Raw genomic sequence first — 18329 nt, 5'->3', positions numbered from 1 at the left:
GTGGTCTTCCTCTCTTTGGCAAGTAAACATGATACTCTTGCAGAAGGAATCTGCTGAAGGGGAGCATATACTTATGTGAGGTCACATGTGTCAACATCACTCTGAATAAAAGAGTCAGCACCTGCCCTCACATGTGCAGAGCTTTGGAACAGACAGATCAACTCACCTTTTCAGAAGCTACCTGGGTTCTCTCTCCCTAAAATGGGAACAGCCCAGCTAGGCTATCTGTTTTGCTAAGGTGCCTACTTACAGTGGAGTGGCAGTTGAGTATTCTGCTAGTCACAAGGCACCATGCCTCCATGTGTCTGATCATGCTGAGCTGAAAACATGTGTAACTCACATGTGTTGAACCAACATTAACTTCTAAAAACCTTTATTAGCTCTGGAGGGGAAATAGCTTCTCTCCATAGCCAAAGAAGAGCTCTGCCACCATTCCAGCTACATTCCTGTTTATCCAGTGAGCAAAATCAGGCATTTCGACATGCAGGAGAGTCACATATTAGGGCATCCAGTCCTGGTGATTCCAGGGGAGTGAGGAAAGTCAGTTGTGTGGTTCCTGCCTTCTTCCGCCCTCCAAGCCTTGGCCCACAAACCCACTGAGAGCCAAATCCCAGCATGAACTCTGTACATCTTCCCTTCCCTGAACTCTCAAGATAGGGAATTAAAAGCATAACTTGTAACAGCATTCTATTTTTATCAAAATATATACACAGCCTATCTGTATATACAAGAAAAAGGTTAAAATAAAATGCGCTAAGATACTAAGAGCAATTATTTTTGACTGGTGGAATGGCAGATTTTATGTGTATAAGCCCTCCTAGTTTTTCCAAAGTTTCTACAAGAATGCTCTGCCATTTTGTAATTAGGCAAAATAAAGGTATTAAAAAAACAACCAATTGCAAATGGTCCATAGAACAAATGCATTTACAAATAATTGAACACTTTTTTAAATTTTAAAATAGATTAACCAAATAATTCTCCAGATTCCCATGGGCCCCAGAAATAACCCCTTCCAAGTTGGGGCAATTTTCTCTCCCTTCTGTAACCAAGATAGTAAATCTTCAAAATGTGCTCATCATGAAATATTTCATCATTGTGTCCCACAAATAAATGTTTAAAGATGTGACCAGAGCCTCTGCATTGAAAATCTTAAGGAGCAGGGGAGTAGAGGCAGCTTCCTGTGGTTCCCCACTCTGTTCTGGAGTCTCACTTGCCAGAACTATTTCCCTTAGCAACTATGAATAAAAAAACCAAAAGCTTTCTTATTTTGGTAAACAGTGAATGAAAACCTAGTGGTTTTGTCATTGTTTTTGCTAGACATCCTAGATTTATTTTCGCACCAAAACCAGAATGTTGGAATATTTGTTTAAATCCTGCTGATCTGAGCAAACAGTTTGAAACAGAATAATAGTGTACCTTCCAACATACACTTGCAGACCAGTGGCCTATACCTCCCCATACTCCACTATGCATAAGTACACACTCCCAACATACATACATAATACTCACACTCTTTTCTATTCTGCTCTCCACTTATAAAAGGCAAATTCAAGCCACCGTGCAATACAGAAATGTTCTAAGTGAACTAGAAGACAAAAACCCTAAATTTTTCCACCAACCCCTTTGCTGATAGAACAAAATCAATATTGCTTTATGTTCTTCTCTGCTGGTCTGACCAGCAAGACTTGTGCCAAAGCTGGGTAGAGTGGAAACAGGTGCTTTGCCAAGGACATGCTTGTTAGCACACTCCTGCAGATTCACTGACAGAGGAATTCAGCCCGAGCTGCAGAGCATCTATTTACCCTGGTAACTGAGGTACCTGGCAGAGGCCTTGGAGGTGAGATCATGAAGGAAGGTGAGTGACCCCAGAACTAGAAACCCCTTATTTTCTCTGAGCCAGAAAGAAGCAACACAACAGGAATAGGATTGGTCCATAAAGAAGTTGAAAACTGTTTGCAAATAACTGATGGAGACCATTTGAGAATAATCAAATGCATTGTAGGTATGACGACCAACCTCCTGGTTTTGCGGACAGCCCAGGTATACACCTATCATTTTGTTACAATTACAGATTATAATTTTCCCTTTTACTTTAAAAGTATTTCAGTTTAGATGATAAATTATATGGACATGTAAGTCTAAATGATCAGCCTGTAACTATAACTGAGAAACTGTGCAGTGTTTATATATTTAAAAAAATCGTGGCTTAGTATAAGAAGTATGGTCTTCAAAATACCTCTTCAGAATTAAACAGAATTCACAGCATCAGGTAGACATAAAATCTGGTGGACTTGAGTGGGGAAAGGGGTTTATCAAACCTCACTTCAAGACCACTCACCTCCCTCTGCCTGATTCCTGCTTATCAGTTATGTCAGTCAGGATGCTTTCAGCTGCAGGTAACAAAATATCCAGCTCATAATCTCCTAGCCAGATGAAATCACTATTTCAAACTTGTTATAAAATAAGATTTAGTCTAAAAAGAACACCAGTGAGAAAAAATTTAGATTTTTCATTCAAACTGAGGGTGGGCAATGAGATTGGCAAGCTGACTTGGTCTGATCATTATGCCAAGGTTGTCAGCCTGTGTTGGTTGTTGCAGCTCTGTCCCACAATCAGGCCAGTGAGTTGCAGGTCACAAAGAAACCAGGATCAGGCCCATTTCTCCTTAATTAGGAAAAACTACTATAAAGGCTTGTCTGTTATCCTACTGGAAGAGAAGTGGCAAAATCACTGTCTGACCTTTCATATTCAAACAAAAGTACAGAGATTGTAATCGGATCTGAAATGGGAGATCAAGAACTCAATAAACTATAAACTCTTTGATGACAGGGATTATTTTACTACTCTTCTTTACATATGGTAGTAACCACAGAAGTGTTCTATTCAGAGCTCCTTCAAGATAGCTTGCAATGGGGCACATAGCTGACTGAGAACTCCAGCTGCCACCTTCTGGATCCATCACTGAGCTTGAGCTGAGGCCGAACTTAACCCTGACTGCTCCTAGCCATGACTGAGCATGGCAGAGGAAACTAGTTCTGGGGAGTTCCTGCATGATAGGGCTCCTCTGCTGGGCAACTTGTCCAGGGCCTCCCCATCAACCCAGCCCAAGCTTTTTTAGTACTGTGCTGTGGGGTGGAGCTCTTCCTACCCACGTTTTTTCCCCTCCCTCACCTTCCACAGGGATCAGGCCAGCATGGAAGTCTGAAGGCTGTCCTGACCGCTTCAGTTCACTCTCCACCTTTATTTTTCATGGGTGATTCCTCCGAGTCTGCTTCTTGGAGGATCCAAATTGACACATAAATTTAGTGCCTCGCACATGATAGAAAAAATCTAATTTTGTGCCCAATTGCTCTTCATTGGTTCCCAGTAAGGACATCACAATTCTAGTTTAAGAATCTCAGAAAAAAAAATCATGCTTTCTAGTCAAACCCCATACTTATCAGGGAGAATCTGTGTTCCTATATATTAACTACAACTCCTCCACAAATCAGATGAGTCTAGAATAATAAATAGTAAATATTGTTTGGTCTCCATTAGAAAAGTGAGGTCAGGGGCACCTGGGTGGCTCAGTTGGTTAAGCGACTGCCTTCGGCTCAGGTCGTGATTCTGGAGTTCCTGGATCGAGTCCCGCATTGGGCTCCCTGCTCGGCGGGGAGCCTGCTTCTCCCTCTGGCCCTCCCCCCTCTCATGTGCTCTCTCTGTCTCTCATTCTCTCTGTCTGAAATAAATAAATAAAATTTAAAAAAAAAAAAAAAAGAAAAGTGAGGTCAGTATTTGTAGGCTTAAGGGAAAATATTATCTTCAAGCTTAAACACCAGTTGTATTGCTCCTCCACTGTATCTCAGTCTGTACACCAATGTTTAAGCATTACCTTTCTCATATTGACCTTCCTTACTACAAAATAAAAAGTCTGTATATGCACTTATATTCACCAGTTTACCGAGAACCCAAGATAAATGGAAGCAACACAGTGATAAATAATGTCGATCAAAAAGGGGCAGCAAGCAGTCTAAATATTCAGAAAACAAGATTTAAAGAGAACTTAGGTAGATAGAGTCCTAAATCCTTTACCATCTGGCAATAAATACTGTTATAGCTGTTATAAAAAGTGGATAAATGTGTCATGAACTCCAGATTCCTAAGCTCTGTTCCTAGAATAAATTCATCATTCCAAATGCATTAATTTGGTGAGAAGCAGAGGGCAAGATTTGATGGGTATGAGATTTATTGGGGGAAAACCTGTGAGAGAGAAATGGGGAGGAAGTTGTGATGTGCTAATAAATGTTTAAAAACTGGCTCTCTGTGGAAATAAAAATGTACATGTGTGTATACATATGTAAGTTTATCATAAATTTCACAGGTATAAAGGATGTGTAGCACACAATTTACAAATATTAAGAAAATATACAATGATCTTTATTATAAATTCCATATAGCTAACTGATTTTCATAGTATGCTTTTATTGGTTTAAGCCAACCTCTTTCATCTACAGCCAATCTATAGTTGCAATTCAGCCATGATTTGACAAAATTGGACAACAAATACTTAATTACTATTAATTTAACAAATAAGTCGGATCAAGGATGGTTTTCTAGTACTGAAAGAATATTTACACAATTTATATGTACGTATTTATTTATTTGTTTGATATTTGCAATGTAATAGCTATAGACACAGTACACTTCTAAATTTAATCTGCGTTATTAAAAATTTTGTCTCCATCACTTTAAAAGTCTAGATGAGGGGGCATGTAGTCTTTGTTGCAACTACTCAACTCTGTCGTTGTGTGAAAGCAGCCATGGACAATATGTAAACAAAGGGTCAGGACTGTATTTCAATGAAACTTTATTTATTTACAAACACAGGCAGCTGGCCAGATTTATAGTGTTTGCCAACATCCATGTTGTAAATGGTTTATTTCAAGCTACTGATGTGACATCAGTGAAGGTGAGTTGAGAAGGCAGCGGCTCCCCATCACATAGTAATTTCACCATATAAATTTAATAGGCCTAAATAACCTTAAAGAGCATAGATTATTGTAAAATGCAGTAAAATAACTAGAAAGTGATGAATTTCACATAGTTATGACTGTTTTTAATATAATTAAAAATTAATATAATTAATGTAACATTAAATTAATAATCTTAATAAATTTAATAGATTAAAATTAATTTAATTGTAATTTTATAATTTACTCTTAATAATGTTTATGTTTAATAACTAGCTTTAAAAAATCCCTAAAAAATTAATAATTGTCCTCACAAACTAATAGCACACCACTAGGAAGAGCCAGAGAAGCTAAGGAGAGTCATCAAATTGTGATACAGGTCTGACCTCCATGAAAGAGGAAGGGAAGAATGTGGAACTGGGTTAGGCAGCAGGGCAAGCCTCATAAAGTTTTGGCCAGACTAATGGGACGTCCTTGAGCCAAAGGCAACTGTTCAAAGAAGCTCTGCATCTTGCAGAGAGAGGCCTGCTTTAGTACCTTTCCTGTGCTCAGTCACCAGCTGAGAGGAGCCCAAGAAAAGTTTGGCCTTGGTGCAAACGCTTGGGGCAGATGTAGGTGGGAAGTAGTTGCAGATGGGAAGTCAGCTATGCTCCCCACAGCAGCATCTCTGAGTGGCGCTTTTTCATGCCCACTATATCCAGGAAAAGCTAAAGCCCCTTTAAGTAGTGAATGAGTTCACATTATATTAAGAAGTTCAGGTCTGTGATTCAACAGTCTTACACAATTCACAGCATTCACCATAGCACAGACCTGTACCTCTGAAACAAATAATACATTATATGTTAAAAAAAGAGAAGATAGTAGGAAGGGAAAAATGAAGGGGGGGAAATCAGAGGGGGAGATGAACCATGAGAGACTATGGACTCTAAGAAACAAACTGAGGGTTCTAGAGGGGAGGGGGGTGGGGGGATGGGTTAGCCTGGTGATGGGTATTAAAGAGGGCACATACTGAATGGAGCACTGGATGTTAGACGAAAACAATCATGGAACACTACATTAAAACTAATGATGTAATGTATGGTGATTAACATAGCATAATAAAATTTTTTAAAAAAGAAGTTCATCAAGTTCCATGAAATACACAGATAGCAATTTATTTAAAAATAGCCATTAGTGAACTTTAAAAGATCTCAGTGACAAACGTCATGTGCATTTGGAGGCAGACTTAGTTAAAGAACCTTTCAGAGATCCTTAATGAGGGGAACCTGTGAGCCTGGAGGTTGGTTACAAGTTAAAATACAAGATGCATTCTTTATAAGCATAATGAAGAAATACAATTTATGAAAATTACTAATAGGTGGATATCAACAGGCCATATAAGCTCAATAAATCATCACTTCCTAAGTAAAGTGTGCAAAGAGCTATGAGACAGTTACCTGCTTATGAGAGAGCAGCCATCCCATGTTTTACCTTACCTTTCAAACAAGCAAACTGTTATTTTTATGTCCATCACTTTAATTTAATTTGAGGTAGAATGAGGATATAACCAATGTTTTAACATTATTCCCCATATCCCTAATTCTTCTCTCAATACTTCAACTTTCAATCCTTGGTTGCTAATGTGCCTAAGCAACAACTATACCTAACAACAGGCCGACGCTCCAGATTCTTTACATTCTTTCCTGGGCCTGTAATTGAGCAGAGTTTTAAGTGAGAAGCTGCCAGGAGCGGAATAGTAATAGGCGCCTAAAGCCTTCAAAATATTTATACCCTCTAACTTACTTGCCTCTAGGAATCTCTCCAAGGAAAATAGATGGGTATATGAAAAGAGTATTAAGTATTATTATACTCATTTTAGGGTTATTTATAAGAGTGAAAAATTAAGGTTGAAGCCAACTTTTTTAAAATCCTTCTTCGTATATTCTGATTTTCCTGCTGTAAGCATGCATTACTTTGCTTAACAGTGTTATAAACTGAATTGTATCCCCTCAAATTCATGTTAAAGTCCTAACCTCCAGTACCTCAGAGTGTGACTATATTTGGTTATAGGGCCTTTAAAAGAGGTGACTTGGTTAAAATGAGACCTTTAGTGTGGGCATAATCCAATTTGATTGATGTTCTTATAAGAAGAGGAGATTAGGATGCACAAAGGGACACCAGGAATGCACACACACCCAGAGGAAAGGCCACATGAGAATGAAGCAAGAAGGCCATCTGCAAGCAAATGAGAGAGACATTGGGAGAAACCAAATCTACTGATACCTTGATCTAGGACTTCCAGCCTCCAGAGCTATGAGAAAATAAGTTTCTGTTGTTTAAGACCCCCAGTCTCTGGTATTTTCTTATGGCAGTTTTAGCGAACTAATAACATTTACCCAATCTTTCCATTTTGGTTATTTTTATATTTATGAAATGAACACAAGTGCATATATATATATATTTTTTTTTTTTAATTCAAGTATCACAAAAGGACATATAATTAGTAGTGAGTACCCTTCTTACTTAGGCTCTTGAGGAAAAGCTGATATCAAGCTTCTTGTATATCTTTCTCCAAAGCTTCAATTTGAATAAGCAAATAAATATGTGAACTATATTTTTATGCAAAATGAGACTATACTATCTTCACTAAACTGCACCTTGTTTTTTTAACTTACCTAGAAGTTTTTCTATGTAAGCACATTCAGTTTTTCTTTAATGTTTTCCATTATGATGATGTTAACAATTGGTTTAACCAATCACATCAAAGAACACTTTAGGTTGTTTTTATTTTCTGGCTTCACAAACAATGTTGTAATAAGAATACTTACACATACATTTTTGCATACATGGATAAGAATTATGGAATAAGTTCATAAAAATGAAAATCTTAAGTCAAAACATGAGTTCCCTGTTGTTGTTGTTTAATTTTGACTTCTTGACTTCTTGTCTTGCAAAGATATTGTATTAATTTAAACTCCCACCCTGAGTGACTATCTCCATAGTTGCTCACACTGTGTGTTGTTCAACTCTTAACCATTGTTAATCTGACAGGTGAAAAATGGCATCTCACTGTTTTAAACTGAATTTAATTAATTATAAGTTTGGTTGAGACCTTTTTATATGCATAGGAAACAGCTGGATTTTTTCTTCTGGTACAGCCATTTTATATCCTCTGCCCATTTTACTATACATTTTCTTTTTCTCAATTGATTTATAAGCACCATGCATTTCTTTTCATGTGTATACACAGTTCTATGAATTTTGACAGATGCTTAGAGTCATGTAATTACCACAATCAAGATATAGTAAGTTCCATCACTCTGAAAAATCCCCTTATGCTGCTCCTTTGTGGTCAATTCCTCCACCAATTTCCAATCCCTGGCAACCACTGATCTGTTCTTTATCCCTATACTTTTGCTTTTTCCAGAATTCCATAAATGAAGTATATAGTATGTAGTCTTTTGAGTCTAGCTTTTTTCACTCAGCAAAATGTATTTGGGGTTAATTATTGTTGTGTATATCAGTTGTCTATTCCTTATACTTGCTGAGTATTACTCTGTTGTGTGGACGTATCATAGTTTGGTGATCCACTCCCCACTTGAAGGACATTTAGATCATTTCTAGTTTTTGATGATTATGAATAAAACTGCTGTAAACATTTGCATGCAGATTTCTGTGGAACATAAGTCTCCATTTCTCTTGAGTCAATATTCACGATTAAGATTGCTGGGTCATATGGTAAATGCCAAACTATTTTCCCAAATGACTATACCATTTTGCATTTCCACCACAATGTAAAAGAGTTCCAGTTACTCAGAATCCTGACCAACACTTGATTTGACTTTTGTTATAAGTGTTTTTTAAATTTTGTTGGGTTTTTTTTTGGGAAGAGGGGATTAAGAGGGGACTTTTTTTCTTGTTTTTCTTTTTTCTTTTGGTCATTCTTTGAGGTTAGTGTTACCTCATTGTAGTTTTAATTTTCATTTTCCTAGTTATGTTAAGCATTACTTTTATGTGTTTATTTGCCATCCATACAACTTCCTTGGTAAAATGTTCAAATTTTTTGCCCATTACATTGTTTATTTTCTTAACATTTAGTTTGAACTTTATATATTTTAGAAACAAGTCCCTTAACAGGTAAGTGATTTGCAAATATGTGCTCCATTTATGGCTTGATTTTTATTCTCTTCTACAGTGTCTCACAGAACAAATTTTTAATTTTGATAAAGACCGAAATTTTTTTTCTATGAATCATGCTTTTTGTGTTGAATCTAAGAATTTTTTTCCTTAACCCAAGGGAAATAATGAAGATATTATTTTGTGGTTTTTTTTTTTTTTCCAGAAGTCTTAGTCTTACATTTTATATTTAGATCTATGATCCATTTTGAGTTAATTTTATGTAAGATGTGGAGTATGGATTGAAGTCCATTTCTTTTTAAAGACTTCATCCATTTATTTGAGAGAGAGAGCAGAGAGCACAAGTGGGGAGAGGTGAGGAGAGGGGCAGAGGGAGAGGGAGAAGCAGACTCCACACTGAGCAGAGAGCCCCATGTGGGGTTCGATCCCAGGAACCCGAGATTATGACCCAAGTTGAAGGCAGACACGTAATCGACTGAGCCACCCAGGAGCCCCTAAAGTCCATTTTTTTAAATACAAGTGTATGATGCTCCAGCACCATTTGTTTAAAAAAAAAAATCTTTCCTCCATTGAGTTGCCTTTGTCTCTGTCAACAATCAATTAGCTGTATTTGGGTATATTTATTTCTAGACTCTGTTCTTTTATTATTATTATTTTTAAAGATTTTATTTATTTATTTGACAGAGAGAGACACAGCGAGAGAGGGAACATAAGCAGGGGGAGTGGGTGAAGGAGAAGCAGGCTTCCGGTGGAGCAGGGAGCCCGATGTGGGGCTCGATCCCAGGATCCTGAGATCATGACCTGAGCTGAAGGCAGACGCTTAACGACTGAGCCACCCAGGCACCCCTCTGGACTCTGTTCTGTTCCATTGACCTATTTGTCAGTTCCTTCACCAGTGCCATGCTGTCTTGATTATGACAGCTTTATATTAAGTCACAGAATCAAATAATGTGAGTCTTCCAACTTTCTTCTTCAAAATTGTTCCTAATCTAGTTCGTCTGCCTTGCCATATAAAATTTAGAGTCAGCTTGTCGGTATCTACCAAAAGGTCTTGCTGGGATTTTGTTTGATGTTATATTGAATCCACACATCAGTTTAGGAAGGAACAAATTTATAAAACTATATATTCATAGACTTTGCTCATTTATCTATTGATTTTTTTTCTTCACTAATTTGTAAAAGCCATTTGTTTCTCTTAAAAATATTTGTTAGAAGGAAAAAAAAAAAACAAACCTCAATTGGACCAACAGATATGGAAACAAAAGCACTAACCATTTGCATTTTTCTCTCCTCAGGCTCAGAGAAGAATGGAAACAGAGACTGGAGAAAAGGCTGCAGATGCTGGACAATCCTGATGAGAAGAAAAAGCAGGCAAGCACAGTGGGCTGAGAGCTGCCTGCTTCATCCACTTCAAAGATAACAAGCCACCAAGGGCACTCTTCTAGGAGAAATATCTAACACCAAGCTATGTTGATTTACTAAGCAGGACACTATTCGATTTCCTATTTGTAAGGGATTTACATGTCAAACCTCCCCCCGTGCTAATGGGAGTTATTATCCAACTCAATCCTCTCTGCACAGGACAGAGTGACTGCCAAGGTGACAGGGAAGCTCCGGTTATTTAATATAAAAAGCTCTTAGAATTAACACTCCCCAGGTTTCAAAGATCCACCTAGTGTAATTTATTTCCACATTTTCTTTTCATTTTCAAATCTGAATGTTTTATCTAAGCTTACCAAAGGCAATGACCTGGATGGGAATTTGACTTCCCTGGATCTTCTGGAAAAACAGTCAATCTTTTCTTCCTGTCCTGCTTTTTGTGAATACAGAAATGCAACTACTTTTAAAAATAAGGCTATTATTATAAAAAGAATAATTTATTAACAATACAGTTTGAAAATGAACTGAACTAAGTATCTTTCTCTTCTCTTCACATGAATTTTTTTTTCTCATAAGCATCTTTAATTAGAAACATAAAACAAGATAATGCTTAATAAATTTGGTTGTTGTGCCCTCACTGGAGTGTGCCCTGTGTTAACTCCTTCACGCCTGTCTTGGTTAGCTCTCTGGTGCTAGTGCAAGTGTCAGCTCCAGCTGCCCCCAGACACATTCTGGAATTTACATCACCCTCACTGTAGTCTCTTCTCAGTTCCAGAGCATGACTGCAGGGCTGGGCAGGTTCTATCAGTCACAATAACTAGGGTTCTTCAGTCCACAGAATCCTCTCTGGGGGGACAGGAACAGAGAGGGGAGCCCTGAGCATCAAGGAATGCAGATGGCCAGAGGGACCCAGGGAAGATAACTTGAGACAGTGCTGGGAAGGCTTCTGTCCCTCACTAATACCCTTGATAGCATAAACTGCTTCCCTTGGAAAACTAACAGTGCTTCTCACAGCTAAGAGAACCATGGGGTGGCCAGAGGGTTGGAGAGGTGATCCCACATCCCCACAGCTATAGGTTCTTATCCAATTCGGATACAACATATAAACAGTAATCTACAGCTGGGAAAATCTGAGCAAAGTTTGGAAAAAGAGGCTAATAATAAAATACAATTTTAGTAAGGACAGAGAACCATGGAAATACATATCAGGTTACCTAACAATATAGAGTGGTCAGGGAAAGCCCCCTGGGAAACTGATGTTTAAGCTGAGACCTATAAAAATGAGTAAGGGTCCATCCAAGAAAAGAAAAGGGGTTGAATATCCTGGACACGGGAATAGCGCATGTAAAGAGCCAAAGAAGAGCATGTTAACTGCAGAGCAGAGGTGGACTAGGGATCCACAAAGAGGTGAAAAACTGTGTTTGTGACACAGAATGAAGAGGTAACTTTTATAGGAGAGTAGATAGAGGCCCAGGCTAAAGATTCTGGACTGATCCACAGGGAAGCAGGGAGCCATTGACATGTTTTAAGGTGGAAGAATGAACTGATTAGACTTTCATTTTTAATTTTTTTCAAATTTTGTGATACACATACACACATTATATAATTTTATATAAGTGCATAAATCATTATATCATACAGGTTGGTATGCTTTTATTACATTTTTTATTAACTGTTTCTCCTTGTTTTCCCTGTCTTAACCCTCTTCCCCCCCACCCTTTTTTCTGCATTCCCTACCATCAGCAATCTCTGTATCCCATAACCCATGTTAATAACCTGGTGTGAGTCTTCCTGTATTTTCCCAGAGTTCACATAGCTGTGTACAGACACACACATTCACTCCCACACTTACACACTGACACAAACATACACAAATACACATGCATACTCACACACATTCTACATCTAAAGGGCTTTGTGTGAATATGTTTGTGTGATAACATTTTACAAAGTAAGATCATATGACACTTTTCTACATCTTGCTTTCCTCGCTCAACCATTCCTCATATAAATGCCAGGGCAATTTAACTCCAATTCATGTTTTTAATGGGATCGTATTATACCCTGATGTGGTTGTTCCATAATAAAGCCAACATTCTTTTAGAGATGGACAGTCACATAATTTTCAGGTTTTTGTCATTCAAACAATGTAGCAGCAAATACTCTTATTCAAAGAGTATTTACTTATTTATATATTCTATTGGTTCTATGCTAGAAAATAGATTCCCAGGAACTGTAAATGAGAACAAACAGTATTGCAGTTCCTACTTTTTAAATGCTACCAGAATGCTTTCCAGAAAGGCTGGCAAAATTCCCATTTGAACAAGCAGTTAATAAGAGTTCACCCTTCTCCCCATATCACGGCCAGGAATAAGCATCATATCATCATAGCTGCTCTTCCTTTTTTCTAATCTGAGGGATGACATCACATGGTTTCTCTGACCCCTAGTGATTGGGGTTTTCTTTTCATTTGTTTAGTAGTTTAATTTTCTTGTCTGTGAATGACTTAGTCAAACTGGCCACCCATTTTTCTAAGGTTTGCCTTTCTACATCAATGTGTATAAACTATTTATACATTGCAAAAGCTAACCCCTGGATTATCCTTTGCATTAGGAGTCTGGAGGGCAGAGTTGGCTTGCTTAAATACCCATTATCAAGTCCGAAAACCTCAAAGCTATCAAGGAAAAAGTAAACATATTTGTAAAATATGTAAATATGTAAAAACAAAAAGCTTATATGTGGTGAAAAATTACCATAAGCAGTGGCTTTGGCAGATTTGCAAGTTTAAATGGTCATTCGTCTGCAATTGAGAAAACAGGAGATGGCAGGAAGTGAATTAAGAGGTTGTTTCCAATGTCTACATGGCAGAGAACAGGGTTGAGCAGATAGAGTGGGTAGATCATGCAGCATACACGTAGGGTAGCAAGGCATGGAGATTCTAAAAATATAAACATTTATATTAAATGTTATATATTTATATATATACACACATATACATAAATGTAATATATATAAATGTTTATTTTAAGATTTTGCTTATTTATTTGAGACAGAGAGAGAGAGAGAGACCAGGAGTGGGGAGGAGGGACTGAGGGAGAGGGAGAAGCAGACTCCCCACTAAGCAGGGAGCCCAGTGTGGGGCTCGATCCTAGGACCCTGAGATCATGACCTGAGCCCACTGAGGCACCCAGGTGTCCCTAAATGTTAATTTATTTTAAATAACATTTAATTAACATGAGCCTAAAGAGACAGCAAAACTGGATCTGTTACCACTGGGAACCTCGGAACAGGGCCAAACCCCCAAATTATGGTTTCCTCATCTATAGTAATGGGAATACTATTCTCTGTTTCTCAAGGTGGTTGGGATTAAATGATCAGATGTAAAAGCCAGTACATCAGGACCTGGTACAAAGCAAGACATCATGTACCTCAACTTTCTGCCTCATCCTATCCCTTGCTCTCACTGGGCTGGGCTCACAGAAAATGAATGACTTGTATGGGGCAGTAGTCACTAAGCCTGCTTGCTGGTCAGAATCACCTGGAAAACTTTTTTAAATTTATGGATCCCTGGACTCCACTCCCAGAGATTCTAATTCTGTTGGTCTGGTGTGGGGCTCAGGAATTTTTGTATTTTTATCAACCTGCCCAGGAGATCCTGATACTTATCTAGACAGGAACAGTTTTCCCAAAGGACACAAGATCTAGTGGAAAAGAATTAAACTGAGCCAGTCACCAGCTGTACATTAACTCTCCAGAATTTAATCATCTTGCACAACTGAAATTTTATGCCCTTTGACCAACATCTCCCTGTTTTGCCCACCTCCCAGCCCCTGGCAACCACTGTAGTTAGTAATACTGTATCTTATACTTGAAATTTGCTAAGAGAGTAGACTTTGAGTGTTAACACACACACACACACACACACACACAAGGTTTATGTGAGGTGATGGAAATGTTAATTAGCTTGATTGTAGTAACCATTTCACAAAATATGTATGTATCAAAGCATCATGTTGTACCTTAAATATATATAATTTTTATTTGTCAATTATACTTCGGCAAAGAGGGGGGAAACTGAATCAGGTGGTAAGGCCGTTAAGAAGGGCATGTGAGGTGCTATGAATGGTCTGGCTTCGGGGAGGTGTGAAGGTCTCACAGAGGGGTGACAGCAGGCCTAGAAGGAGGGAATAAACTGTACTGTCAGCAGGAGGAGTCAAGGGAGGAAAAGAAGAGGTAGGTTGAGGTTAAATGGGAAGCTCTTGAAATGCTGGCTGAGGAATTTGGACTTTGGCACAAAGGCAATGGAGACTCATCAAATTTTTTTTTTTAAGATTTTTTTAAGTTATTTATTTGACAGAGAGAGACACAGTGAGAGCAGGATCACAAACAGGGGGAGAGGGAGAGGGAGAAACAGGCTTCCCACAGAGCAGGGAGCCTGATGCGGGGCTCCATCCCAGGACCCTGGGATCATGACCTGAGCCAAAGGCAGACGCTTAACGACTGAGCCACCCAGGCACCCCAACTCATCAAATGTTTTTAAGCAGGAAAGTAACTTGCTAAGAATGTGTCTTAGTAACTGAATAAAACAACCCTGGCAGCTGTGTGGAGAATGCATTCTACAGATGCTAGGGATTGTCTTTGTTAGAACTATGATTATCCAAACAGCCTGATTTGGAAAATATACCAATGTGATCTTCCACTCTGTTCAAGGTAAGTGAAAATACAAATAACAGTGTGGTCTAAGTGATGAAATATTAGGAAAAACACAGCAAATTTGTCTTAAGCCCTGTCTCAAAGTCAATACCCTTGAAGTTCCAGCCTTTTATTTTAAAATTATTTAGCACTTTTCATTTAATTACCTTGCCTGAGTTATAGACTAAAAAATAGCAAAATCTTGAATTGCACCAATTTAGAGGTGAGCTCAGCTGCTCAAAAGGCTTTACTGATTTTAAACCACAGATTTATTTGTTTGACAATGAGTAGCAATAAAAAGTCCTTTTGTCTATTGGACAAATGATTCAGTGTTAGTGAAGGAAGAAATTAGAACAGGAAGTTTTCCTTTTCACAAAGCAATTCAAACGTGAAATTGTGAAAAGTTCTTGACTTCTAGCCCAGTGCCCAAGCCCTTGCACCCTTTATGGTACAAACAAGGTGAAATGGGTGTGCTCAGCCAGGAGACACAATGGCACTTGGAGGCTTTGCTGCCAGAAACATCTTAAATGGGGAGGAGGAGGGAGAGGGAGAGAGACACTGGTTATAAAGATCTACTGTCCTAATCATCAGATGAGATGGGCAACACCCAAAGACTCCTGGATAAATTGGAGGATTACTTTCAGTGCTGGACCACTGCCCCAAGCACCATGAGCACTGAAACACAGCTTAAGTGCAAAGGAGGCACAGAGTCAGGCCTCCCCAGATGACCATAGGCAAGAGCAGAAGAACAAGGAGGAGCTTCAGCCAATCCCCTCAGCATCTGTTTGCCAACACGCTCCTTAAGAACATACAGATTCAAAGGAAACAGTAAGATTTTCTCATACCAGGAATCTTATATTAGCTTAGAAACTAATGAGTTTTCTTTGAAAATAATGAATAATTGCAATTTCTCCAATTACAAAAATATACATGCTTGTAAAAATTTAGGAAGGCAAAAAGCTTATAAAAATTACCCAAAGTCCACCACCACCCAACAATAAACTGCTAATATTTTGAAAACTATCAAACATCTCCCTATTCATGTAAACTAAAAAAGATAAATGGTTTTCAAAAGTAGGCTCTTGTCACAAATAATTTTCATTAAGTTGTTTTTCCATTCAACAATATGTTTTGGACATCCAAAAATTAATAATTACAGACCTACATCATCTCTTTTCAGTTGCATAGTATTTGGATGTGTAAGGGACAAAGGCAGGCTGCCCCAAGATGGGCCACTTTGGCATGAACATTATTTTGAGTTAAAAGCAATCAAACCCAGGAGGAGTTAAGATGGAGGAGTAGGGGACCCTAAATTCAACTGGTCCTGGAATTCAGCTAGATAATTATCAAATCATTCTGAACACCTGTGAAATCAATCAGAGATTTGAGAAAAGAAATGCTGTAATTCAATAAATAGAAAAGCAACCACTTTTTGGAAGGTAGGAGATGCAGAGACTTGAATCAGAGGCAATATATCAATATATCAGAGGATACCCCATGGGGAGGGAGCCTGCTTAAGGAGGCTACCACAAAGTATTATAAACAGCAGAGCACAAAATCAAAACTTTTAGAAATCTGCTACAGTGGGGGTTGTCCCTGGCTTAAAGATGCTCAAGTGGTAGAGTAGGTCGGAATCCCAGATGGGACAGCATGGTCTCAGGATCCCCAGGGTCAAGAAAACAGGGGTGCCTGAGTATGGCAGAGTTCCCAGGCATCGGAACAGGGAAGCTAGCTGAAAACAGCAAGTCTAGGCACCGGCTTTCTGCTCAGTATGTCATAAACTTCAAACCACTGCACAATCCCATGATCACTCTCTGGGCAGAGGCCCACCAAAAGTCAGAAATGCTATGAGAGACAACCCTCCTCCCCCCAGGAAGGAACAGCATTGGTCTGCACAACAGGAGTCCATAAAATTTGGAAACTTGAAACTCAGTCCCATGCCTGAGATAAAAATATTTGGTCACAGGGGGGAAGAACAAGATGGCAGAGGAATAGGAGACCTGGATTTCGTCTGGTCACAGGAATTCAGCTGGATAGGGATCAAACCATTCTGAACACCTACAAACTCAACAGGAGATCGAAGAAAAGAATAGCAACAACTCTCTGAACAGAAAAGCGACCACTTTCTGGAAGGTAGGACGTGCGGAGAAGTGAATCCGAGACGATATTCAGGAGGATAGATGGCAGGGGAGGGGCCTCCGTTGGCCGCTTCTGGCAAGTGATAGAACCATGGAGCACAAAATCGGAACTTTTAGAAGTCGGCTCCACTGAGGGACGTAGCTCCAGTGGCTAAGCGGGGGGTGGAACCCTCGCTGGGACAGTGTGGTCTCAGGACCCTCGAGGTCACAGAAAGACCAGGGGTGCCTGAGTGTGGCAGAGCCCCCAGGTATCGGAGCAGGGAAGCCGGCTGCAGAGACAGAGCCGAGGGGTGGGCTCTCGGCTCGGGGTTGCCATAAACCATGATCTGGGGCAGAGGCGGGCCATTGCTCCTCCAGCAGGGACCCAACAAGCGGCAGATCCAAGGAGACTCCCCTTCCTCCCCCGGGGAGGAGCAGCACAGGAGTGCACCGCAGGGATCTGCTGGGTTTGGAGACTCCACACAGGGTCGTGAGCCAGAGATAGAAATGCTCAGTCACAAGCCGGGTGAGCACAGAGTGAGGCTGGAGACCGGGGAGATGGGAGTGACTGACTGCTTTTCTCTGGGGGTGCACTGAGGAGTGGGGCCCCAAGTTCTCAGCTCCTCCAAGGCGGAGATTGGGAGGCCGCCATCTTCACTCTCCTCCTCCAAAGCTGTATGGAAAGCTTGCAGGGAACAAAATCTCCCGAGAGCAAACCCGAGCAGATTACTTAGCCCGGACCAGGCAAGGGCGGGGCAATTCCGCCTCTGGCAAAGACATTTGGGAACCACAGCAACAGGCCCCTCCCCCAGAACAGCCAGCCAAGACCAAGTTTACCCATCAATGAGAACGGCAGAACACCAGCGCTAGGGGAATACTGCACATAGAATCCATGGCTTTTTTCCCATGACTCTTTAGTCTTTCAAAGTTAATTTTTTTAACTGTCTTTTTTTTTTTTTGATTTTTCTTTTCCCTTTTTTCAACCAACATCTTATCAATCCCTTTTTAAAAAAAATCTTTTTTATTTTTCATTTTTAGAGTTATATTCTATCCCTTCATAGTAGTTACCCTTATT

At 39.4% G+C, this 18329-nt stretch overlaps 1 protein-coding gene across 1 annotated transcript in view; it reads left to right on the top strand.

The window, feature by feature from the left end:
* Positions 1–10525, top strand: part of LOC118023350 (protein FAM240B-like) — an 84826-nt gene extending 74301 nt beyond the window's left edge. Inside the window, exon 3 of the mRNA XM_035024480.1 lies at positions 10361–10525. Coding sequence (XP_034880371.1) covers positions 10361–10454 — 94 coding nt within the window. The 3' untranslated portion in view covers positions 10455–10525. The remainder of the gene's footprint in view (positions 1–10360) is intronic.
* Positions 10526–18329: the final 7804 nt, after the last annotated feature.

This window comes from Mirounga leonina, unplaced genomic scaffold (assembly GCF_011800145.1).
Source record: "Mirounga leonina isolate KUSES-001 unplaced genomic scaffold, KU_Mleo_1.0 Mir_179, whole genome shotgun sequence".
NCBI classification, from domain to species: Eukaryota; Metazoa; Chordata; class Mammalia; order Carnivora; family Phocidae; genus Mirounga; species Mirounga leonina.
This window is presented reverse-complemented; position numbering and strand designations above follow the sequence as displayed.